Genomic DNA, 27,188 nt, shown 5'->3' with positions numbered 1-27,188 from the left:
CCAGACTTAGCCTGGAGCCTGTCCCTGGGGACTCATGGCACGAAGCCGGGTACACCCTCGTCAGGGTCCCAATTCATAGCGGAGCACACAAGCCCACACACGCTACAGGGAATTTGAAAATGCCAGTTATCCTCATCAGCATGTCTTTAGTCTGTGACCCTAAGGTGGGATTTTAACCTTCGACCATGCACTAAAAACCGTTGATGAAAAAAAAAAACGAAATGAAGCAGTGACTGTAATTTCTTCAGCTTTATTTACATGCAGTAATGCTGTATGTGACATAACCACAATACCCAGGTACCCTTCAAAAATGAATTTTCCTTCATTTCTTTTTATGGTTCAGCACTTTGTGTAAAGGCTAATACTGATACAGTAGCATTGTCTCTTAGTACAGTCTACTGGAAACTGTACATTATATTATTTTCAGTTTTCAGAATTTAGGAAGATTTAAAGGAGCTAGATATAAGATTCTTCAACCATGCTTTTCATTAAAATATAAACTGTATATAAAATTGCAAAGACCATTGTGTAATTTAAATTTTAAAAATATATATTTTTAAATACTGAACTGTAATGTACACCTAAAAAATATTGATTGGAAATGGAATTAAGGTACTGTACCAAATAATTACCAAGTAACAGTGGTCTCTAACTTTGTACTGTACACAAAGTTAGAGACCACTGTGGGCAACTATTATAAACCTCTTAATTTATAAAAATGGTCAAATGTCGTTTAATAGAGTAAACTAGACAGACAGCAACATAAGACTGGAAGTAGAAGCTTACATGTTGCTCCGTAAATCTGAAAATCAGTATTTGAAGGTAGTTGTGTTCGTTCCAGGTTTCCCATGCACTCTTTAAAAACATATAGGCAATATTACTGAAGGCAGGGTGTTTATACATTGCATACATTTGTTATTACATTGTTAATAATGAAATACATATTTTTAGTGATATATCTACAAAAACATTTGAACACATTGAACCAAGAAGCTGAGCACCACCAGTAACACAGATTAACACAGGCCCCATGTAGTGAAACTTTTTGGCAGAAACAGATTTTTTTCTGAATAAGATATGTGGCAAATATTATACGCTGATAAATACTGTTTTAACTTTTAATTTATAAGCAAATCATGCTCAAAATCTTCAAATTAAAGCATTCTTTACAGCGTAAAGGCATGAATAATGTAATAATATTAACATTTCCAATAGCAAAACAGCTAACATGGCTTAAACAAGGACTGTCTTTTATCCTGGTGGTAACAAAGCGAACACGGTAGAGAATTTTTTTACTTTTATAAACAATCCATATATACAACATAACAAAACTATTTACATAAGCATAAATATATAAATATAGTATCTTTAATACAAAAATAAATATTGTCTCTCTTCTGTTTTTGTGTTGTTTTTGACTTTTTTTTTATTTCCCTCTTTTTTTTTTCATCCGTCTTGTAATACTCGTTCCTCTAGTCGACCTTCACGCTGTATCTTGACATCTTCCCGTTGTGTTGTGACTGTTGTCATCATGCCATCAGCCTCTAATCTGGGCAACAGGGACAAATCTGGAAAAAAATTCACACATTCAGCAGAGGGACAGCAGACTGTTCCAGGACACACTACGGGAGATTCAGTACAGCTAGTTCACCTACTGGAATGTGATGGTGTTCATTTACTAACCTAAACTCTGGATGGCGTGGTTCTCCTGCGCATGATCAGGATGATCAGGGCTCAGGAGCTCCAGAGTAGAGTCGTCTGGCTCGCAACAGCCGTCGTCTTCAACGTGACCGGGAACACTATAGACACCCAACACAACCTCATCAATCAAAGTCTAAATTGTCTAATACTAATTCATCCTTAAGTTGCAATTGAAAAAGTCCTAGCATCCATTTTTCACAAATGAGCTTTTGATTAACTGACTGATTTATTACTGATTCTTACCCCACGGGATAGTGATAACCATGAGCATGTCCATTGGAAAGTCTCTGAGGCATAAACGTGCCATTTTCCATTTCACATTCAGCATCATCCTGTAACAGAGACAAAATTTTACATGTGTGGCAAACAACTTTTATATATATATGCTGTTGAGGTATATTTCCCTTTATGTGCTGCACATGCTGAATGTGTACCTGGTGTAGTCCAGGACCGTGGTGTGTGTGATTCTTCCCATTGGCCATGTACTCTCCTTTCGCTGCATACACAGTATGACCGGGGGTCAGGTGAGGGTCTACAGGGCAGTGCCCTACCAAAGCCATGCCCTGCATCGGCACCATGGTGTACTGGCAGGACGACAGCGGTGCGGCTACAGCTGGAAAGCACATATCTGTCGTTTGCTCTAAAATAAAAAGTTTTAACAACAAAGCTCAATATCGTGCAATGGTAAATATTAACATGCTTCTATTTATTTCACAAAACAAAGTAACATGACCAAAAATGTCAAATATTTTAACAGTTGACCTAAAAAAATTAATGTGCCACACTCACTCTGCTTGGCCCAGGCTCTCCATAGACAAAATGGAATGAAGGCAATGATGATGAAAACAAGAGCTCCCAGCACCACCACTCCCACTATGAGGTATGGTAAATCACTGGGGCGAGGCGTCCCAGGGTTTCCCATGTTCGACTGGGGAGACGAAGTCTCTGGAGTTGTGTGCTTCTGATTGGGGCGGGCTGAAAGTCCAAATAAAACTCTTAAGAAACAAGCAGCAATACTGTAGGACTATAGAGCGAGTCTTTGTGTTTCTGTGCGCGCGTGTGTGTAATTGTCTGTGTGTATTGAGAGACTGAGAGAGACTGGGCATTAGAAACTCGCCTTTTGTTTCTAAGATGACCACGTTGCCAAACTCGCTGACGCCTCCCTCATTAAAGCACTGCATCTTAATGTCGTATGCTGTTTCAGGCTGCAGGCTGGTCATAGCGTGCCAGTATCGATCTCCTGAAAAACACAAGAAGCTATTAACCCCAGGAACATGCCACGCTGCCAGCTAACATGAGTGTCCGGTCTTTTCTTATGACTCACCCTCTACAACATCTCTCTTATAGTCACTGTCGTTATCGCTGTCCGTGGGTCGGTAATAGATGTAGAAGCCGTAGATGGGGGTGTTATTCACTGATGTGTACTGGGGAGAGAAAAGCAATTTCCTTTAGTAACTGATGCTGACTGATTTGGGGAGAAATGTCCTTACATTATATTCTATTTTTATTTTAATTTACAGTATATTTTCATTTTTATCTCTATTTTTATCCTAGTTAAATAAAAATTTTCTATCGTATTTCTTTTATTCATATTTATTTCTTATTATAAGCTTTAATTCTCTTTTTAAGGTCACTGACGGTCGTGCATATTATACTGTGTATGACTGTTTATGTGACTTAATGATTTTGAATTTATAGTCAGGTTAAAGTCATGCCATTAAAACATTAATGATTTAATATACTGCATATTACAGTATATATACACTTCAGCTGACATTTCTTTGTGTCTTGTCTCAGGGTCTGACTAAAACTAAAATATGTGAATTTTTATGTGAGCATTAATGTTTTTATTTAGATTTTTTTTCACTCACAGTCCACTTAAGGATGATGGTGGTCTCATTGATGGCTTCAGAGTAGGTGATGTAAGGGCCATCGACGGGCCGGGGGTTGGTCTGGTTGCTACCCATCACCGTGTATGCTTTGGATGGTGCACTCGGTGGACTCGCTCCCAAAACATTCACCGCCAAAACCCGGAACTTATATGAGGTTCCTGAAAAAAGCAAGAAAAAATCTGTTAAAGTCACAGGTTTTTAACATGATTTTTTTTTAATTATACTTTTAGCTAGAGCAAGTCATCTCAAAATTTTTGCAGGCAAGGACCCCTTTAACAGTAAAATAAATTCCACAGACATTCACACACACAGACACTTTTTCTAATAAGCAGTATCCATATTCAGACTTTTTTTAATGACAATGCTCTAAGCATTCAAAATCTAGAAATCCAATGTAAATTATGGTCAATAATCAAAAGAAGGCTGCAGCACACCTTTCTCCAGGCCTTTGATCTGTACAGACAGGCGTGATGGAGAGATGTTGTCCTCCGCTACCTCCCACTCGCCCCCGGCTCCTCCGTCCTTCCTCAGTTTCTTAAACTCGACCCGAAAGCACTGGATGGGGAAACCTCTGTTTCCTCGGGGGATCCAGGTCACGTAGGCTGAAGTCTCTGATGCTGTGGTTACCGTCGGTCTGTCTGGAGCTTCCGGGGCTACGAGCAAATAAATAGCGAATTAAACATAAGTACAAATCCACAGCACTGCGCTTTTGCATGCAAATATTATATAATCATACAAACATACATAGATGAACGTTTAGACACATACACCAACACACACTTACTGTTGTCCTTAATTTGAGTTAGGATTGAAAAGAGGTCAAGAGACAGAGAACCAGAGTTAGTATAAAACACGCATGTTGGTTATTGTTAGAAGAACTTACTATAGTAAGATTCGTAAAAAAAATTAAAAAAAAACTTCTGAATGTGGAAATGTGTTTAGGTTCGGTACTTACGAGACAGACGTAGCGGTGGGTCTGGTGGTTTTGGTCGGTCTACTGTCTTGCGTCCTAAAACAAAACAGAAATGTTAAACACTGATATAATGAAAGGTGATCTCACATAATTTTGGGTCTGATATCAGTGAACCTGCTGTACCTTTACCAGTTCTGAAGGTCATCATGGCAGGCTGTCCCAACCCTGCACAGTTCCTCGCCGACATCTCAACTTCATACAGGCTGGCCGGCTGCAGTTTGGCCAGAATGAGCTTTTGCTCCAAACCAGATATGTTCTTTATGGTCCACTCACTGAGGGAGTCTCCAGCCTGAGGAAAAGTGCAAGACGGGAAATAGGAGTTAACCAACACAGGTATTTCTGCACTTCTATATGGTGTGGCCGATATGTCAGTGGACCAAAACAGTTTTTAGCAAAAGTAAGAAAAGAGCAAGTCATAAATCTCACATAGCCACTATTTATTTATTTTCATCACAGTCCGTCATAGTGTGAGCTCATAAATTCAAGCGTTTGCCTAAATAAAGGTACTGTAAAATTCTTTTACCTTTCTGTACTTGACAACATATTCCAGTACGGGCGCCCCACCATCGTGCCGAGGCTCCCAGATGAGCTCATAATAGTCGGCTGTTCCTGTACGCGGCTGGCTGAGGATGACTGGAGCCTCGGCCGGCGACACGTTTCCCGGGATCTCTGAGCAGTCTACGAAAAGATCTGTGCTGGGTGCCACGGGCCGAGCAGGAGGCAGCTCTCGCAAAACCTGGTCAGGGCTCATTGGCCGAATGAGTGGCAGCCGACCGGGCCGCGAGGGCGCTGGAAGCAAACAAGAGAACGGTGCATTTAACAAAGGAACAGAAAGAGGCACATCTCCACTATTAAACAGAACTAATAAAATGTACACAACATTCTTGTCAAGAATATCAAAAGTGGTGATCATAATGCCGTAAAGAGGAAAAACAGATATACTTTTTGATTTTGATTTATTCAAAGACATATGCAAAGACCATCTACACAAAAGCAAATAACACTTGGACAACATTCCTGTACTCAGACTTAAGACTGAACGTACCAGAAGGCACAGTGACGAGACGCGTAGCAGCCTGGGCTCCACCCACCCAATTCTCAGCCATGCACTGATAGACTCCTTCATCCTGAGGGCCCACACTGAAGACACGCAGCATGTGTGAGGAGGTGAGGCGATGACGTGATGATGAAGAGATGGGTTGAGCGTTATGGAGCCAAACCACACTGGGTGTTGGATTTCCCCGAACCTGACAGCTGAACTTCACTGTGTCACCCCACGCTGGTTCCTGCTGCAGCAGCTCAACCCGCACCTGAGGGGGCTCTAAAGAGAGGAGACAGGAAAGTAATTAGGCTGTGTGAGGGAGCTGCGGTATATAGCATGTGAGTCTTACTAAAATTACAAAATACAGGGCTTTTTTTGCCATAGATCTATGCCGGAAATTGTGTCGTTGTGTGTGAATGTGATTCTCTGGCTTTCAAGCTCCCTTTCCCTTTCTCGCTTCTACAAATTCTCCGTCTCTCTTACTCTCTCAATGTCTCACTCTGTTGTTCTTGCACTTGATGGTTGGCTGCTAATAAAACAGCAAGCACTCATTAGGGCAGCAGGAGACCAGGTTTAATCAATCACATGTGGCATGAGACAAGCCCACAAAAACAAGCTCTGTCTCGGCTACTCCAATTTTGCCCACACACACACACACACACACACACACATATACACTGCTGTCAGCTTTCAAAATAGCATAAGCTATTAAAAACAAATACAACATGCTATCCAGGAGTAAGACTAATCCGTACTGCCTAAATGTCTGCCAAAGTACAATGACCCGCACGTCCTGAGCACTCACCGATCACTTGGACTTCGTAGAGGATGGTGGCTGTGCCAGGAGAGCCCATGCCATTGTGGGCGTGGCAGGCATACTTGCCCGAGTCTTCGTCACTCACTGCGTCGATCAGCAAGTTGCTGAGCAGGAACCGAGTATTGTTTTGAGGGCTTAGTTCTCGACCGTCTTTCGCCCAGGTGACCTGAGGGATCGGGGAGCCGCTGGCTACACACTCCAGAACCAGCCTGTGGCCTTTAAGCACCGTCATGGAGCGGGATGCTGGTGGGTAGATGATCCTCGCTGCCTCGGATGTCGAACCTGCACAAAAGCCACATGGCTTGGCTTAGTGACCAGAGCTGCCGAGAGTCTGACTCACTTTTTCCATGAAAACATATTACAATATAATTTGTGCAACTTTTACACTTGTTTATTTGTGTGTTTACTCACGGCGTATGCGCAGACGGTCAGTGGAGGTGGAGGTCTTGATCTCCTGAGTGACTGGATTGTAGGCAGCACATTTGTAAGGCCCTTCGTCATCCTGGGTGGCGTTTGCGATCTGCAGGTTCCCAGATGGCATGATGAGGTAATTCCCTATAGTGACAGACAGGGGGCAGAGGGTATCAGCAAACACAAGCAAACTGCATCAAAGGCTGTTCGGGCTACAAAGTCTCAATGTTATCTGATAGCAGATGAAAAAGCTGAAAAGATCAAAAAACAAACTAGCACTTGAAAAATGTAAAAAAAAAAAAGATAAACAATTTAGCAAAAATGAGCATAGTAAATAGCGACACTATACTCTTTTTATTTTTACTGTTTTACATTTAGTCAGATTTACTGTCAGATACTATCCAGATCAAACATAATTTACAAAATGTCACTAAAATTTTAAAATTACAAACGTAAATAAAACAAAAAAGGCAAGAAAATACAAAGAAAATTGTATTTTAAAAATGCAAATGCTTATTTAAAAAATGCTAAATAAAACTTAAAAAAAATTAAAAAATAAAAGCCACCTGTAAAAAAAAAAGTAAACCAAAACAGTTTCTGCACAAAAGTCTGTGAAAAAAAATACACCTTACAAAAAATTATAAGCAGTGACCAAAGAAAGAAAATGAAAGATGGCAGGACCAACAGGGGGCGCCATAAATTCTGTAAAAGATCCAACAGCATGGAGAACTCACTAACAGAGATCCACAGCTGCCAGAGGGTTACATACCAGGCACGGCATGAGAAAAAGATTTACAGATGACATAAATAATTGAAAAAAATATTTAAACAAAAGTATTCCCAAGTTTCAACTTATTTCTGATAAGTGAGAGGGCAGATAAAAGAACTGGCATTCCAGCAAAATCAGCTTCTTGAGATGAGATGAGACGAGACTGGTGATAGAGTGAGGTAGGAATGAGAAAGAACTAAAGGAAAGAAAGTTACAGAGGTTTTGAAGTCTTTAGTACCTTTGGATGTTTCGAGCCACTCCTGCTTGATGCTGTAACGGACCTGTGCCTGGGGCTGGCTCTCTGGGAGGTGACACTCGATCACTGCTGTGTTCCCTTCATCCACCTCGATCTCCTGCTGGTCATCAGGTTCAAAGTCTCGCAGTTCTAAACACACACACGCAATCATCAAGCTACTAAACCTGTACACAATTATATCCAGGACAGTATGGAAACATTGAGAAATTAGTAAAATGGACAAATATAAGGAGCACTGCGGGGAAACCACGACAGTCAAAAACAGTCAACATGAAGTTAACATAAAGTAAATGCATAAAATAATACCGTGATGTGATTGTCTGGTGCTGCATATTTGCTTTTCAGTAATGCACAGTTCATAGCAACACTCATCATCATCATCATAATCATTACGAACGAGAAATCCAGTGTTAAATTTGTAGACAGAAGTCCCACAATGCACTGCGGCGATTTCCCTAGAATTATGTTCTCTAAACAGGAACGTGTCATTCGGAGCTTTTCGTAGGATATCGAATGTACAGACGCATCATAGTCTTACAACTCAGAGCCTGAAAGTCTGCCTAGCTCTGACCTCTCGTTCGCCCACGAGCTGAAATGAGGTCAGAGGTCGAAGGTGCCCTTCCTCTTGAGTTTCAGCAAAAGAAAACCAGCATGGACTCCAATGCAATATGACTAATCCTGAGTGTGTGTCAATGGCTATGTTTACACAAACAATATTTCTTTAATCCGATTAAAATGATTCTGATTAGAGATTTCAACTTAAGTGTTTACATGGACGCTGATCTGACAAAATGTGTTTACATGCTCAAAGCATTTCATCAGAATATTATTTAGAATAAAACTATTTTCGACAAGCATGAAGTGGTTCTGCCCACCGTGAAGTGTTTAATCTGCTGGATATTAAACAAATAGATGTAGTAACTTTGGGGTTAGGTTAAGCTTCCCATGTTTGTTGATGAATCCCACCTTCTGCGTTATAATTGGTCACAAGAATTCGGTCTAGTCTATGATTGGTTAGATGCTTTACAACATGGGAAATGATGAGCCAATCAGAGTTCTCTGTTCTCACTGAGTTTGCCGATCAGGGAGAAAAAAAAGCTAAATTTCCCCTTTTGGAAACTCGTCACATCACCTAATGTTACCTTCATGTGGGCAAACATGCGCAGGAAGATTATATTTATTCCAACAACAGAGAAACCATCAGATCAAATGTTTACATGGATAATATTTACTTATTGAACAGATTATCACAGGTCCACACCACGCCTCTCACTCTCACTGCAATCAGGTCAGATCAGGTCAGACATCTCTGAGTGAGGTGATGCATGATGCATTTTATTCCGATCGGGCGGATATTCTGATTATTACAGTAATGTAAACACACCTCATGAGGAATAAAAATGCCCATATACCATTTTAAAACACTCCAAAGTTGTTGATTTTTCTTTTAATGAAAACAAGCCGCCTGCATTGTCCTGAACGCTTGTTTTTCATTTGGTTTTATTGCATTCTTTGGCAATTCTGAAGTCTCTCAGTCATGCTGAACGATGATGAGTCAGGGTGGGATTGTGCAAGGTTTCGAGTCCGAAACAGAACTCAAGACTGGGGGGGGGGGAACAGAAACAGAACTAGCTGTGAGCTCGTCTAGCCAAACCCGCTGCATAGGCTTCAGCGCATCTTCCCACCTCGGTTTGTGTAAAACATAATGTATATAAGTGTGTTTAAAATGAATTAACGTGACGGTGTTCCGAAACTTTGGTTTAATAAAATGCTAGTGCGTGTACACACACGCACTCACTCACACACACCCCATTCCAAAGCAGATGAGCATCCCAGGATGTGTTCAGACTGGGTGCAGGCTGGGGGGAGCTGGGGAAAGGCGGTGTGACGCTCCGTTTGCTAAATCAATCAGGGCCTTTTTATAGCTTCCCCCCTGCCTGCCTCCCGAAATTCCACCCAGCACACCTTTAACCCCCTCCTGCACCAACCCCCACGCTCCACAACATACACACACACACACACACATTCCTGCTCTCAGTACCCCTCCATGAGTAGTCTCAGGTGAACCAGGGGGGTTTTGATAGAGAGAGTGAGAGAGAGCAGACAAAGTACATCTGCTATTAAAGGGATACTCTGGTGTTTTTCAACCTGAGGCCAATGCAACCTCATGACTTGTGAAAAGTTGCTTTGTCGACCTAGCCATGTGCACGCGACCCCCGAATTAAACCCTCAGACTTGCATTATAATCGAGGTGTTTCTCAAGACAGGGGCGAATGTTAAGTTTAAGTTATTAACGTTTTCCCTTTAAAGTCAATTCTCGAGTGTATAGTGTAGCCGTCGAGTCGCAATCAGAAGAGGGCAGACAAATGCAAAGTTGTGTGCGTGTGGAAAATGAATGCATGCATTGTGTGTGTGAGGTACACTCAGAGTATGTGTGTGTGTGTCCTGGAGAGCCAGAGAGCAGGGGATGCTGGGAGTCACTCAGGATTAATGGTATTTATGAAAATGGATCTGCTTTGCTTCCAACTCGTCTTGGCAACGGTTTCATACACGCTGCAGGCTTTCTTAGCGTTCATCATTCTTGTGTGTGGGGAGCTATAGAGCCTGTGTGTGTGTGTGTGTGTGTGTGTCTTTGCTCTGGGGAGACTGGAATATGACAGTAAAAATGACTTAGAGAAAGTAGCAACAGTCTGTATCACATCAGAGGAGAGCAGCGATTCATGTGTGCCTGAACGTGTGTGTGTGTGTGTGTGTGTGTGTGTGTGTGTGTGTGTGTGTGTGTGTATCGTTTCTGGGAAACCCAGGGATGAGTAGAACATATGAAGAAACTTTTGCTGCTTGTAATATCTCCCTTAGTGAATATCACTGTTGTTACATGAGAATGTGGCCAATGTCTGATAAATAACAGGATTAACTCGGGACTAAATCTAACTTAAATGCACAAATCAGTTGAGTTACATTTTACGTGCTTACCTTCATACTAGCATCAAAGCCCGACTATGCTTTGATCTCGTTAGCAAACTGACCAGAGGAATGAACTAATTCTGCACTTGTTCTGCATAGAAGTTGCACAAAATTGAGAAAATCACAATTTAAATGTCGCTGAAATCGCAGCTCCTGATCGCATGGGAAGGTGAAAGATTCAAGGTCGCTCGTCACTTGTGTGTTGAACGCCAGAGAGGCTTAATGTGCGATCGCAATCAGAGCTTGGACTAAATTCATGGAACATTATATACCCCCGGTGGGTGTGTGTGTGTGAGACAGGGTGAGAGGAGTGTGTGTTGGCTCACAGGCGAGGGAGGCTTGCTTGTCTCCAGAAGAATTCGAGTGGAGAGGTTGAAATGAAACACAGCCGTCCCCCCGGTGGGAGTGAGCGCAGGCAGGATTCCTGCAGCGGCAGATACCAGGGAGAGCCAAGCTCTTTCACAGAGCAAAGACAAATGAGAAAAAAAGACCCACAAGTGAAATATGGAGACAGGATTGTCTGCGCGCACACACACACACACACACACACACACACACAGAAAGCGCCTCCCAGAAGACTTGTTCCTCTCTCTGGATGATGGAAGTGGGGTCTTTATTAAATTAGGCTCCGGCTAAAATTCCACATCTGCAGCTCCATCAGCCAGATTCATAAGGGAGAGGGGCCTTATCACTTACATCTGATACACACACACACACACACACACCTCCTCATTTTTTATGCTTCAGGAAATGGGAGTCTAAGTGTGTGTGTGAGAGAAAGAGAGAGAGAGAGAGAAGGAGAGAGAGAGAAGGCAAAGAAAGTCCAGGGAGTCAAGAAAGCAGAGGTAGAAGGAGAAGAAAAAACAAAAAAGAATGAGGGGGGAGAAAAAGGAAAATGGTAAAGGGGGGGAGGAAGAGACAAGGGACAGAAAGTGCTCTGTGAGTGGAGCGAAATTTAACGCTCCATAAAATACTTGGAGAGGAGAAGAGAGGAAGAGAAAAGGAGATGATGGAAAGTGTTTTGGTCTCGTTTGTAGATGTCGGGTCGGAGACAAAGACCTCATCACGGCTCATCTTCATACTGGTTCCTGTCTCAACTTGCTGCAGAGTCGCAGTGTGTACGCAGTCGTAGCGTTTCACATAAATACACATGTGCCCCCATACTTTCACACACATACACACACTGCGGCGAGAAACAGAAAACTCTCCCCACACACACACAATCCAGAGGAATGCAGTGGAGAACTGGGAGGAGGCCCTGTACTAATGGGCCTGTGCCTCTACACACACACACACACACACACACACACACAAAATCTGGCATTTCACCACTGTACACAACCACCACACACTCCATCAATGTCCAACACAAGCACCGGCGCCAAACCTCGCTGAACTAAATCGGCTTCGCCGCTGCTAACGCGCGCATCCGCAAACACAACACGAACACCGTGCCGGTGATCGCTATCATCTCGCAGGTATCACTTTTGCCGATCGCTTTGCTGAAGTGGTTTTGTTTTGCTAGACTGAAGCCCTATTGGGATGGTGTACGAGTTTAATATGAAGAGGTGGTGTAAAGTAATTATAATCTCTGAGATTTTATTCTGGTCTGCGTGCACATGACTAGGAAAAAGCCCAGCTCGTTTATTTCTCGTCTGAACTGACAAGACATTAAAGAGCTCGTGTTATACTCTGCGGTGTTTTGCGCGTTTTATTGAGTGTATAAACCATAAACCCGTAACCCAAAAATGTTTAAAAAGAGTTTAAAATATTAAAAGAGTTTGTCTGAGGTTTTAGGTATGTTATTGAGTTTTATTAGTGTCGTACAATCACTCCAGTCATCCCAGACCCCAGGTCACGATCGCGAATGAGAGCGTTAGGTCTCAGAAGTTGTGTACTTACTCGCTGCGGTGACGTTAGCAGGGACGCTGGCTCGCGCTCCGGCGCCGTTGCTGGCTACACATTGGTATCGTCCCAGCGTGCCGTTAGAGAGGGAGGCGATAAACAGGGCGTCCGACTGCATCACGATGCCCAGCTCGGCCTCGTCGCCGCTGGTGAACAACTCGCGTCCGTTCAGACGCCAGCTGATATGTGCCTCAGCGGGTCGGGCACTGCATCGCAGGGTCACGCTGCCACCTAGTTTCTGCACCACTGACAGCGGCTCCTGCATGAACACCGGGACCTCGTCGCTGCCTATCCGGAAGAACACAAGAAATAAATGTGTTTAGAAATGTGTCCTAAAAGAGCGCTCAGGAACGTGTGCTTTGGGGAACTAGGATATTTAAAATTGTGGATATGAAACTTACCGCTGAGAGCAGGAGCAACTTGGGGGCAGCACAGAAGAGCCGAACACAGAGCACAAAGCAGATGAAGCCTCCGATGCCACGCTATTCGGTCCACAATTCTCGACATCTTCCATATACCTATTCTCTATACCAGAAAGAGAGAGAGAGAGAGACTATCAGCAGGATGGAAACAGACAAAAATGATCTAACGTGCATCCTAACATAATCTTTCAGGCAGAAATGACACTAACACACAAACCCAACATACTTACAGAGTCATGAGTAGCCTGGGAGTATCATAAGCATGAAAAATAATAGACTATTTTTTCCAAAATCAAAAGATGTTAAAAAAGATCCACTTACTTAAAATTAATTTTCCACAACTACACAACTAACTTTTAAATCAGTCGATAAACATCAACACCCCCACACGTTAACTCCCCAATGGTGTCTGTTGCACTGGTGCCACTCCTAGTTAGTAACTCAGTGTAAGAATATATTTAACACCGTAGTAAGTCGCTCTGGTTAAGACCGTCTGCCAAATGCCTAAATGTAAATGTACGTTACGACGTCGTTAGCTAAAACTTTTCGAGCCTCGTCAGGCTTTCTGGAAACCCGACACCGTGCCCTGGAGCTTTTACTCGCCTGGTGACAGAGATAATGGATCATCATTTGTCCACCTCTCAGAGCGTTCCAGCACTTTGGATTTTTTTAAAAATGGAAAAAAAAGAAACTGTGACAAAGACTGAAGTGCTTTAATTAGGGAGTATTTACTTTCGAGTGTGGAGTGTACAACCTGTCATGCCCGCACCCCCTCGCCGTGTTTTGAGGCGGGCGCCAGGATAGCAGAGGCGAAATCTGAGCTGCCCCTCATTCAGGTGTAACTGATACAGGTAGAGGCCCGAAGAGAGGCCCAAACAGAGGCTGCATTATTCATCTCCGACACACACACACACACACACACACACACACGCAGAGAGAGAGAGAGAGAGAGAGAAGGGGGGTGTAATGGTCAGTCTATTAACGGTTAATGCAGGAAAGAGCTTCTCTCTCTCACTCTCTCGCTCGCTCACCCTTCTCTCACTGCCAAGTTTCCCGAATTCTTTCCTGTCAGGTTAAACTAACAACTTCCCGTCAGGATGAGGAGGGTGGTCCACTGCTCCCAAATTGCAAATCTCTTGCTCTCTCGCTCTCTCTCTCTCTTTCGTTCACTCCCTCATTCCAGTCTATAATTTCAGAGTAAATGATTAATGACACTTCACAGAACGACTCAGAGCGCCAAACATGGCCGGGCAGAGACGATCAGGATTCTAAAAAAGAGACACAAATCTCGGGACGTGGACCTGTTTGCGTTCCGGAGTCGCCTGACGTTCGCCAGAGTTTCTCGCTCCGAACAGAACGCACCGCAGTTACAGCCTTCTGGGTTGGCCCTAATCTAATGTTTTCCTTTCCAGGCCAAAAAACAAACAACGTCACACCAAGCGAACGAATCTCAGCAGAGACACGGGGCAGTTTGGGGCTTTTCTCAAACAACAGGATTGCCTTTCACATTTATGCGAGTCCAGCCTCTTACACACAAACACACAACACGCCAACATTTTTTGTATCTCTTTACCCGAGTGGGAAGGCCTTGACACTGAAACCTTATCCCTGGGATGTAAAGAAGAGGTGGAGGGTTGGGGGGGGGGGGGGGGGGGGTGGTCAGGACCATAACAAGTTAGCACGGCTCTTGTCCATCAGAGCAAATAGTCAACACTGTCAGCAGCAGGACACACATCTGCATTTGTCCACACCGTCCTGACAGCTGTTTGAGACGTGCTCTCACTTCATCTGCTTTATCAACAGTGATGCAGCTTTCCTAAACCTCATCTCTGTCTGCCTCTCACTCCATTTGTGTCATCATGTCTCTCTGTTTCTCTGTGTCTCTGTCCTTCTCCTCCACAACTTCACAACTCCAGCCTACAACTGATTTATAATTAATAAACACTTTCTAATAATAAAGACTCACAGAAATCCTCTGCAACTATTTTGTTCATTTGTCACAACAGTAAAACTTTATCTTCCGATATTGATTATGAGCCATAGAGCTTTTTTTTCTCTCCAAAGATCAGTAGCCATAATTGCACTTTTTAGTTGTTAAAAAAAATATATCTTTTTTTTTTATTAAAAGTTTCATTTGAATTGTCGGAGAAATCAAAATACTTGCATGCTACTTAAAGTGATAGTAACACTCTTATAAGCGCCTGCCAGGAGTAGAAAAACATCAAAAACTTTAACGACGTTTCTACAGAGACCTGGATCGCCAGTGAGGGACACACAGCTGTCAGGAGTCAATCTGATGAACCACCTGTCCCAAACACAAAACCTCTTACACATACACACTTATTTAAAATGTCACTCTAATGCACTCATATCGTCACCTCAGCCTTTTGTCTGTAAGTGTAGAGGGTGTAGAAGTCATTTCGCAAAGTCTCATTGTCACTGAGCCCTTTTTTTTTTATCCTCGGGCCACTCAGGGCACTATTGTCCCCGTGGCCTGTGTGGATAAATTCATTTTGACAACCCTGCTAATTGGATAAACCGGCTCTCTGCACTCGGTGAGCGCCTCTCACGCCGTTCACATTCCATCTGCTTTCTGGTGCGGAGGGAGGAGAAGAGAAGAGGAATGAGGGATAGGGGAATAGGATGAGGTTTAGAGGGGGGTCATCTTAGCTTAGTGTCTTAGCTCCTTCTCAGGAGTTGAGCTGTTGAATATTTATCGCCCTTCTCGCTCTCTCTCTCTCTCTCGTTACCCATTTATGTCCTTCAACAGCCATCGCAAATTCTCCAAACAACACAAAGTGCCCCCCCTCCTTTAGATAAACACATGTGGTGTCAAGTGTGAGGAGTGCTGGGTTCAACTGGCTGCGCGGGCTCGCGGCCCACAATGCCCGTACGAATAGCTGCCATGCGGGAGGCCCGTTGCTCGGGGTGACGCTAACAGGCAGAACGCACCTTAATAGAGTGGAGAGTCATTGTAAAGCAGTGAGCCGGCGCGAGGACAATAACCCCAAGGCCCCAGCGTGAAAAGAAAGACGCTTCTCTGAAGGGCCAGAGGAAGAGCTGATGGGCTCAATGGTCAAAGGGAAGGAGCGAAGGAGGGGCGATGGAAGCGGGGGGCTGGGTTGGGGGGCTCGATGACCAAGTGTGCTTAGAGAGATGGAAGCATTGCTCGTGGTAGTGAGGGGGTGGAGAGGGGTCGGGATGGATGTGAGATGGTGGTTGGGGGGTTACGTGGAAAAGATTATTTTAAAAAATCCAGTTTATAAGGGAGACGTCACGCCATGAACCGAGTGTGTAGAATAAATCATAAACCGAAGTCTCGCTTTAACTTACTTAACATCTTACATATTTATGATCTACCACACTTATGACTTTACAATTATTCCGTGCAACACTATTTAATTGACATAACCATAACACAAGTCCGTTAGACCAAATTCTGGTTCTTTGTCCAGAAAATGTAATACGTAAGCTCTCAGGAACGAGTTGGACGAGGTGTCGTGAGGCAGGTGTGATGAGGACGTTTCTTTTTTAAATTCGTTTTAAACATATAATATACACCCTGATGATCAAACCCGGGTCCTCTGACTGCGTCGGTACACCACCTCGTGGTACACCGCTCACTGAAGCGCGCGTCATTCGGCCAAAATCCGCTCTCCCCACTTCGACTAAACTTCTGGAATGTTCCTAATGCAGCCGAGAGGCTGGAGGGCAGGTGGAAACACAGCAGAATCTCATTGGTGCTGTCTGGACCCGAGCAAACATCAGTCTCTCACAAGCTTGAAAATGGAACATCAAAAGCACCACTAACGAGGTCAATACTCCCTCCTCGATAACCCCCCTCCTCGTCTGTGTATTAATGAGCAGCACACCCCCACACTGACACGGGGAATAGAAAAAAAAAAAAAAAAACACTAATGAGACACAGACGTTCTCAGGGGATTAACGAGCGAAAGATCAAGCCAAGTACAGGATTCCTAATCAATTATAAAGGAGGGCATTTGCATAATTTATAGCACATGCTTCAATTAGCAAAGCATGCGGTAATTAGGGGATCTGGCCAGCGCTGTGGTCACATGACCTGGCTGATTTAAAAGAAAGGGTACAGGTGGCCTTTCAGATCTTAATTTTAACACTAATTAAACGAAGCACTTAGTTGCGTTCATGACTAGTCAGCGTCTGAACAATAAAAATTTTATTTCCTACTCTGCACAAGTTATAAATACAGTTTAACTCATATTTTTGTAAAATGTACAAACTTAAAGTCAAGCAATCGACTGCTTTAATCACTCTGAGGAAAAATAAACATACACAGGCACTAGGTTACAAGCTGACATTAAATTTAAAACACACACACACACACACACACACACAAAACTAGGCTGAGGCATGTTGTCAAGTCTCCAACAAATAAATCCCAAACTCCCGCAGCAAGCACAGGCACACAAGGCTGTAAAATTCTCCTAAGCATGAATATGTAATGCTCTGCGTCAGCACACATGCACACACACACACACACACACACAGCAGTGTGTAGTTATGCAGGTGAGGGAAGGGAGGAAAGGAGGGAGGGTGGGATGGAGGGACGGACAAATGGATAGAGGGGCCCCTGCTGTTCTGGCAGCTCCTCCATCACCGTGAATGGAACCAATTTTAAATCAAAAGCAATTTCTGCACATTATTCAGCAGGAACCCGGAGAGCTCAGACTGCCTGTCTGCGCACCAATGAGTCTTTCAGGGGAAAAAAAAAAAGAAAGTAACGGGTAAGGGGGGAAAGTGCGTGATACGATAGTAATAAAACGTGCGTGAACTGTTTATAAGCACGGGTTGGTGTGATAAAGTGCAGTTGCCCGAGCGAGTGGCTTTAAATATGACCAGAAGTAAACACGACAAATGAGAAAAGCAAACAGCGGCAGCGTTTAAGCATGATCTAAAAACAGAACGTGAGGGGTAGCCTGTAGGTTTCACACACACACATATGCACGCAAGCGCACACACGCACACTTCTGGCCTGTGTAAACACCTACGGGACCCATGACCACATAGTTTGCAGACACGTCAAGGTCGACGCCGACCGCCGAACAAACAAACACTTAGAGCTGCTACGTCGTACGGTAGCCTCCGAGCTCCTGAACATGGCATCATGCCAACCTCCAGGAAGACAAGAAAGACAGGAACTCCCTTTGTAGCTGGGAGAGGTTAGCGCCTCTGTGTCATCGCAGCAGGAAACTGTTATTGCTAGAGCACTTAAGGGATAACGGAAGTCGCTCATGATACTGCTCTTGAATCAAAAGATTTATTTCTGATATCATTTTCCAAGAACGCTGAACATTATATTAAAGTAAAATCCAAAGTTTAAAATAAGATGCGAGAGACACTGATGTAAATGACGGACTCAAAATTCCCAGGATGCATCACAGCACAGGTCCGTGAGTGACTCGGTTCGTCTAATTAGCTATCTACGAAACAACGAGTGCGGAGGTGTTGTCACTAGTATTATATATGGTATATATTAATTATAATAGTAAGCTGAAGAGGAAATAAGAGAGATGGAGCGGCGATGTAGCGGTACAACAGTACAGTGCAAAAGTCTCAAATTTCTTCATGTTCTGCTTTCTTGTATTTTACATTTACATATTTTTACATTTACATTTATAGTCTTGAATAGTCCATCAGGCTTCCTGAAAGACTTTCTTGTCCCTCGTTCAGTTTTGGCAAGTTTTTGTCTCTCATCTTCAGTCCAGTCGCTGTACCTGGGCAGTTTCAGAGAATGTTTTTTTTGTTTGTTAAGCCACACAGTGACCTATGAATCATTAAAGCATAAAAAGCACCTAACTTAAGGCATGAAGAGAGAAACAGGTACAGATGATGACAGGTGATCAGGCCCGTGATTAGTGATGCTGAATGCTGAGAACAGACAAGAGGGGAAATGTGGTCGCTGCTAAGATTGTTATCATTTTTAAGTTGTATCTTTCAGTACTTTGTAGGCTGTCACATTAAAACATGTGTTCCTAAGCTCAAGACTTTTGCACAGTACTGTATACAGTGATTAAATATAGGGATTTCAAGACAGTATGTATTTTTCAAAGTATGTATTTTTTGCGTCCGTTTTGTGTCTGAAACAAACTGTGTTCGTGAATGCGTTCTCATGACAGAATGCCAGGTTATAATGATCAAGTGTTTGTTTAGACCAACACCATGCTAAGACATTTAGTGCTATTTTATAATAATGAGTGGATACATTACAGCTAATAACGTTTTACTGAATATCTAATGGCGCTTTTCCACTGCATAGTACGGCACGGCACGGTTCAGTTCAGCTCACTTTTGGGGGGTTTTCCACTGGGAACAGTACCTGGTACCTGGTCCTTTTTTTAGTACCACCTCAGCCGAGGTTCCAAGCGCGCCGAACCGTTACCAAAACGTGACGTGTAAACTCTGCTGGTCACTGATTGGGCGGAAAAAATCGTCATTACTGCGTCACTGAACTTGCGACACGAGACACAACAGAACCACTAGTATTATTAGCACAGCCAGCGAAGGATCGGACGCAACAGTTTGTACTGTATTAACTAAAAAAATGGCTGTTTCATGGTCTATTGAGGAAGTACAGACGTTCCTCTCGTTGGTAGCGGATCCAGCGAGAGCTTGATGGGGCGACGCGAAATGAAAAAGTTTTTCAGGAGGTCGCTAAGCTCTTGGCCGCACACGGCTACCATCGGACTTACAAACAGTGTAGGGACAAGTTAAAAAAAATTAAGAGCGACTACAGAAGTATAAAAGACCACAACAGCCGGTGTGGTTTAAACAGGCGGTCGTGAAAGTGGTTCGGCCAAATGGACGCAATCTACGGAGGCAGACCAACGAGCAATGGAAGGGACGGTGCCCTGAACTCGGAGAACACGATCGAGGATGGTACGTTGTGGTTTTTTTTTTTTATAACGCTTGAAATCCTAACTTTACTGATTTTATTGACCGTCGATTCTTATTTTATATCGCAATTTGACTGTAAAATCAAGGCCTAATAAAGCACGAAGCCCTAGTAGCTAACATGTATCAGTGGTAGTGCTATTGGTCATGATGTTCATGGTTTGTTTTGTTGTTGTTGTGTTGCAGTAATTTGTGCATTCCCAACTAATTAGACAAACTTTGCGTTTCAGACTCATTGTCCACGATCGATTCACTTGTACTTTCTACATGCAAGGACGACGACCCCTCTTCCCAAGCGGTGCTAGCAGCGTCTCCACCACGCCCGCCAACACCATCACCCTCCAGCTGCACGGCGACACCGCAGCGTGTGTTAACGGGTACAATACTCATTTGATACTTCATATATCATAATATGTACAAATAGGATATCACAATATAGGATATATATCCTTATAAACCGTGTCTCATGAACTACTGTTGCTTACCATAAATAGTGTAATACCATAAATATTATACAATACCATAGATACTGTAAATGTAATTGAGTAAAATCACATTAATTTCAAAAATAATTTCTCTCATTCTCACTCCAATTTTCTACGCTCTGTTCCAGGCAAGAGGAAACGGAGCCTGCACCATCAGGAACATCTTGCTGCATTAAGAGAGATGCAGGTGGCAGACATTGAGCAGCAGGAGCTGAACCGTGCCCAGAGGGAGCGCCACTTGCAGATGGCACTGGAAGAGGCCAAACAAGCGAGGGAGCAGGAAGCGGCCTTAAGGGCTGAGGAACACTCTCAGACGGCTGCTTTCAATCAAGCATTCCTCAATATTATGGGGATGCTTGTCCAGGCAATGAGTGGCCGACGGGAATAGAACTCTCTTGCTGACTAATGCCATAGGTGTTTTTGTGTTTTTTGTTTTTTTTTGATAATGTTTGCACTACATGTCTGCACACTGTTAACAGTTTCTTCTGTTAACGTAAAAATTTATTTTGTTCTACTTGTCTGTTGTATGTCCGTTGTGCACTACGTGCATGTGCACACTGTTTAAAGTTTACAGTTTATATTTTCACTACTTATATTTTAATTTTTTGCACCTTGTAAATTTTTAGTGTTTTCTGGTCATATTTTTACCTGTAAAATTGTGTTGTGCTTTAATAAAAACAATCTGATCAAATACGTGTAGCCCAAGACTATATTAAAGATTTATTATTGTATGAGCAGGTAAGGTACCTCCTGATAAAGACAAATGGTTAATGCCGACACAATACAAACCAAAAAAAAAAAGGAATACACTGTAAAGTTTGAACTGGTGTTTAAAAATTTATTGATAATACACTTTACAGAACATGCTACGTGAATAGTTAGCTACTCAAGTAACGCATCAGACCTGCACGGACATCCCTGCCCTCCTCCTCTACAGCCTGTGGCACTGCCACCACAGTCTCTGCTGCTGGGGTTTGATCTCACCATGACTCTCACACAGGCTATGTAGAGCACAACATGTCAGCACCATGGACTACACAAGGTTGACAGCACAGTCATTTTTCATAATGCATCGCCATCTTCCTTTTAATCGACCGAAGGCATTAACCACAACGCGTGCTGGTTAACGAATTAGCTCTGGGACCAACATGGTTTCTGCTGCTGCACAGAACTCCTGAACACACCGACACACAGTTGTTATGCTTACACCTTTCTTTAAAGGTACACACACACAGAGGTTTGTGTCCCGTCACTCCATCGCTGGACGCAGTTTGTTGCATAAGTGGATGAATGTTTCTTCAGACATTCTAAAGATCTCCAGCCACTGAGTGTTTGTAAAACCGGGAACAATCACATCCCACCACTCTGAAGCACGATCTGTAATATACAGAGTCTGCATTTTAATGTTACACTGGCAGTTAAGTTTATTATATGCTTAGCAATAGTGATAAAAGTTAGCTAGTGATGTGCTTTTTTTAGATGCTTACACTTGTGTACAGTTGTCGGTGTCTTCGTGTTGTTGTAAAAGTTCCCAAACTCTCTTGTCTTTTTTATCTGTGTTTTCTTTGGCTGCCATCAGCCTCTTTTGAAACAAACTCCTTCGTCTTGCTGTTAAAAACATCCACATGCCGAGAATGAAGAACACCATTCCGTCCATATGCTCCATTGTTGTGTGTTTGTTGTGGCGCGTTTAGATGATGTCACGGCAGTAAAGGCGGCGCAACTATGACAACACGTGAATAATCACGGCCACTCTAAAGCGGTACTAAACTGCAGTGGAAACGCAAACTGAGTCGAACTGAGCCATGCGGTGTCGTGCCGAGCCGTGCCGAGCCGAGTCGTACCACGCAGTGGAAAAGCGCCATAATTCAAAAGGAAAGTTCTTGGTAGATCCTTCAAACAGTGAGAAATATCTAATGGCTATCTCTAGTAACTGGAGCTAAAACATATTTTTTTTTATACTTTAATTTGTCATTTATTTTGTCTGGGCTCTTGATTAAACAATATCGCAGGAACTGCAATATATTAACACCCAACATTGCAACAACATGTACACAAAATATAAATTAAATCTCCTACCACCTATAGTCCTTTAAACCTTTTTTATTTTGTACACAAGTTGTGTGAATCTGTACAAATCTGCAAAGCACGAGATGTGAAATCTTACAATCAGGGCAAACGACTTCCCCCTATCCGTTCTCAAGAGGGCTTGTGGTGTATGTGCGAGAGTGTGTGTGTTCGGAGCTTGTGTGTGAATGCGACATTGACAGTGTTTGCTCTGTATTTGAGAGTTAGTGCGAGAGTGTGAATGGAGTGCGTCTCGGTTTCTCTTGGCTCGTCGAGCGGCTCTTAATCTCTGTTCAAATATCTACTTGACAAACGCACACACACTCGCCTGTTTGTCCTGACACACTCTCTCTCTCTCACACACACACATGCATATACACAAAGGTACACACTTCTTACTTACTTATGAGCCTGGAGTTCATCGGCTGGCTCATGACCCTGTGCCAGACACACTTGTGCAAACAACAACGTGTGTGTGTGTGTGTGTGAGAGAGTGAAAGAACATTGTGTTGTCTTTCATGCTATAGAGGTATAGACAATCACTTAGAGAAAATCATATGAGGGAGGAAAAAAAATCTTCCTTTCTCTCCACCAATCAGAGACGGGTTTCGACGAGGACACGCCTCCTTCAATGTGCATGCAACATGTTGTTCGGGACCAATCACCGCCTCCAGAGGCTCGAAGCACAAACATAAGTGCTCTGCCACATGGCAACGGCATCGTTCTCTTTAAAGACGGTGTCACAGATGGTCAGCATGGGCAGGGAGGAAACACGCTTGGGATTCGAACCTCAAAACTATGTTCCCGCCTGTGCAGGAAATTCCATTTTAAATATCCATATCAGGATCGGCTGAACATGTATGCAAAGGAATAAATTAACAAGGAACAGGAAATAAGCAGCTTAAACTTACAACATGTTCGGGAAAGTCAGGCCATGCCACAATATTGTTATAACACTTTAATTTGTCATGCATTGACATGTTATGGACAAAGACTTCATAAATTAGAAATGAAACAGCCTTGTATGAAATCTGATCATGCCGCTTTTCCCAGGGCTTGACACTCAGTCAAGGAAATAAACCTGACAATTTGAGGGCATTTATCAACAGCGAAGTGACAAGCTCTACATTCCTGTATGAGAAGATAATCCTGACTGGAGAGCATCTCCTCTAGCACACACACGCAAACTTGCTGGTTGTTGCCTGCAGGCTGTTTTGGCTACGTGAGCATACCGGCTGAAGCGGACATAAAAGTCTACCCTGAGGAAGCTTTTTTTTCGTGCTTCTTTCATGAATTAAGAGTGAAGTTACACCCCTTAAGAAAACAATAAACCTTTCCGAAGGCAGTGCTAGCACCGCAAAAAAAAAGAGCCTCCCTGCCAGAAACACGACGCGCTCTCAATCAGAAGCAGAAGGTGACCCGGGGGAAAGGACAGGCCTATAAAACATGATTTCACGCTCCCCCAAACGCTGAACCAAGTGAATTCTGCTTCCTGAAAAAGAGGGTTCCTTAAGGCTCTTCCGCAGAGCTGGAGTCTATAATTACTATTATTATTACTACTATTATTATTACTACAAACCTGAAGTGGGTAAAAAGTTGCTATGGTGCCCAAAGATCAGGTTCTTCCTAGCGTTCATAGCAAAAAAAAAAAAAAAAAGGCATGTTTTACAGTCTCCTGACATTTAGCATTACAGTCATGATGTGCCAAGACAAGCGCCTTGACCTCTACAACAGGCCTGGACCCTGTAAAGCGATCAAAGAAGTTCACATTAATGCTCTTTTTTTTCTTTTTTTTCTTTTCAACCTTCATGCACTTTCTTCTTGGCAACATCCTCATCATTCTTCGTGTCCCTGAAACATAACACCCTCATCTCTTCTCTCTAATGTGCCTCTATCAACTTCCCTAAAATCCCCAGCCCAGCTTGCTCACCCCAGATACCTGTTACACAGAAAGAATTCAGGGCTGTGAGGGCATGTCAACGAGGGAAAAAAAATAATAATAAAATCTGGCTCTACATCTGCACACGGCTAATAAGTCTTTCCCAAATAACGCCCTAACCAAATAAGGTCCGAACGCCACGAAAGCCAACAACATAATCAGGCTGGATTCAATTACCAACTATAACTTTGATCCACCCGACCACCAATCATCATCAACGAAAACACTGCAGCCGAGATTTTGTTTTTTCCCTCCCCCCCTTCCCGCAAATTGAGTTTGGAAGTGATCGAATATCGTCTCTTTATGTCTGTAATACAATAGCTGGATTTTAATGACCGTGGCACTGACAGCATTACTGCTACTTTTATTGTCGAGAATGTTTTTAATACTCCATCGAGCGGCCTGGACGGGATTCAGTCCAAATCACAAAACTGTACTGAGTCTTTTGGGGATTCTGGATATATATATGCGTATTTATATATCGCCGTATGTCCCTAAAATCTAATCTAATCTGTACATCAAAAAAAACATTCCTGGGAATATGAATACTTTCATATCTTATTATTTTAATATGTCTCTAAGTATTGTTTATTCAGTACCTGCTGATAATCTCCTGCTATTGAAAACTGATTAGTCTAATGTCCTAACACATATTAAAAATGTAGAGACATGGAGCTCTGTGAATGATGTCATCTCACAGATATGAACCATATGAATGACATGTTTATATGTGTGTGTGTGTGTGTGTGTGTGTATTATTGTATCAATAACAAGACATCCTTCATACTTTATAACCTAATATAAACTGATATATAAACATGTAATACACAAAAATGAGATGAATTGAGTCACTTGTTAACACGTCACAGAAAGGAAACTCGTTGCTATTCTGTTTTTGTTTTCCCCATAACAATGCTTTAAACTTTAAGAATATTATTCAGATCAGTAACAGTTACCTAGTAGATATTGATCAGTAAGTGTATCAGGAAAAGTAATATAGAAGGTATGTCATAATGTAGGCGTACAGTGGAAGTTTGGGTGTTGATTTGTAGGGTTTATATGAGTATATGTATTAACGCACATGTATTAATGTGTGGATCTCATGTGGATTCCCAGAAATATGATGATCACACTTTGTGATTAAATAATAATCCTCAGGTGATAATATACAGTATAGCAAATAATCAGTAATCATTAAGAACGTAAAGTTCAGGCACTGGTACCATATAAGAAATATTCAGAATTTTAGACTTTGCTTCGTGTTCTTCGCTAGCTTTCTGATTATTGAAAATATAAGTCAGTTATTATACTGAAACTAATTTAAAAGGTAAACAGCTACAAAAAGGCGAATTATCTAAGGATTGGTGTAAGCAGTTAATATGGGTACACACATTAAGCTAATAGTTAATATATAAGATGCATATAAATGTGTAGTTCATGCTTTATAACCAAATTAAAATAATAATAAAAAGATTTTAAGCATCACATGAAATGAACTGTCAAACCTGATGAAAGCTGATGAGGATGCAAAGACGTTTCATTTACAATAGACAATTAAAACAAATATAACAACTAAACAATACATTAATCTCAACTAGTTATATTTTATATCCTGTGATTTGGTCTGAAATACCTGTCTTAAAGTGGTAAACTATGGATTATTTTGACGAGCACACTAAGCATCATCAACATCAACAACCTGTACCAAGCTAGTAGTACTGCATACTTTAAACTCCTAAAGAATTAAAAAAAAAAAAATCTAAATGCAATGTTGCTTTTAAAATATAATAAAGAAACACTTTAACACCATAAGTTAACATAAACGCCTAACATTATAACATTACACTGTCTCCAGTATGTGTGTGTATGTGTGTGTGTGTGTGTAAGAGAGAGAGAGTGTGTGTGTGAGCGAGCTTAGCATCACAGCAACACATCACTCCACAATGTAGGAACTTTCAACTAGCTGTTGCATGAAGGAAAAGTGTGTCTGGAGTGGTGTTTTAGTTTTGTATAGTGACAAAAACACATTAAGGACACGCGCGAGGGTTTTACAATGTCGCGAGACGTTTTAAAAGCCTTTGAACAGGCTTCCATCGAAACAAAACAATGTAGCGAAGTTAAGAGTTACATGTTAGCTAGCTTAGCAGGCGCATCATGCCAGAGTGTGTGAGTGTGGAGAGACTTTCTTCTTAACTTTAAAGCGTTTTTTTTTCTGTTTCTATCACGAACACCGCGTTTCAAAACAATATTAAATACATTTCTAGTCAACAATTGATAAAACAAACTCAATATGAAACACTGGGCTAAAGTAAAAACATAAATGTTTTTCAGAGACTTACCCAAAAAAAGCGAGTGCTGGAGATGAAGCTGTGTTTTTTTCTCTCTCTCTCTCGCTTTCTCTCTGTCTCTATGCAGTGTGAAGTTTTTTCCCCCAAACAACTTGGTGCAGAATTTAATCCCAAACCAAAAAAGAAAAAGAAGTAAGAGTGTTTCTTTGCCTGTTTTCCCACCCTCTAAAGCACTGAGCTAGTTCAGTAATTTACTGCGGTGGGACCGACATTTTCCTCGGCTCCCCCAAACTTGTCCCATTGAAAGGCCGTTTTTGGATGACTGAG

At 42.4% G+C, this 27,188-nt stretch overlaps 2 protein-coding genes across 3 annotated transcripts; one reads left to right on the top strand and one right to left on the bottom strand.

Moving 5' to 3' along the window:
* Positions 1 to 234: 234 nt before the first annotated feature.
* On the bottom strand, positions 235 to 27,188 carry boc (BOC cell adhesion associated, oncogene regulated). 2 transcript variants are annotated; one of them, XM_053487812.1, is made up of 19 exons: positions 26,913 to 27,188; positions 13,132 to 13,255; positions 12,728 to 13,018; positions 7,844 to 7,990; positions 6,837 to 6,980; positions 6,414 to 6,707; positions 5,612 to 5,887; positions 5,090 to 5,355; positions 4,690 to 4,855; positions 4,549 to 4,602; positions 4,028 to 4,246; positions 3,573 to 3,751; positions 3,026 to 3,125; positions 2,819 to 2,941; positions 2,491 to 2,676; positions 2,136 to 2,341; positions 1,945 to 2,033; positions 1,684 to 1,799; positions 235 to 1,568 (listed from the first exon to the last, which is right to left on the bottom strand). In XM_053487812.1, exons 2-19 carry the CDS (start codon positions 13,235 to 13,237, stop codon positions 1,447 to 1,449), a joined length of 3,084 nt encoding a protein of 1,027 aa, XP_053343787.1. In that variant the 5' UTR covers positions 13,238 to 13,255; positions 26,913 to 27,188; the 3' UTR covers positions 235 to 1,446. The 2 variants fall into 2 exon arrangements, with proteins under 2 accessions (XP_053343787.1, XP_053343788.1); XM_053487813.1 differs by having other exon boundaries at positions 4,696 to 4,855.
* On the top strand, positions 19,722 to 21,169 carry LOC128514116 (uncharacterized). Its single transcript, XM_053487814.1, has 3 exons — positions 19,722 to 20,067; positions 20,313 to 20,459; positions 20,696 to 21,169. Exons 1-3 carry the CDS (start codon positions 19,989 to 19,991, stop codon positions 20,953 to 20,955), a joined length of 486 nt encoding a protein of 161 aa, XP_053343789.1. The 5' UTR covers positions 19,722 to 19,988; the 3' UTR covers positions 20,956 to 21,169.

This window comes from Clarias gariepinus, chromosome 26, assembly GCF_024256425.1.
Source record: "Clarias gariepinus isolate MV-2021 ecotype Netherlands chromosome 26, CGAR_prim_01v2, whole genome shotgun sequence".
NCBI classification, from domain to species: domain Eukaryota; kingdom Metazoa; phylum Chordata; class Actinopteri; order Siluriformes; family Clariidae; genus Clarias; species Clarias gariepinus.
Note: the sequence above shows the minus strand (reverse complement) of the source record. Positions and strands in the feature narration are given on the sequence as shown.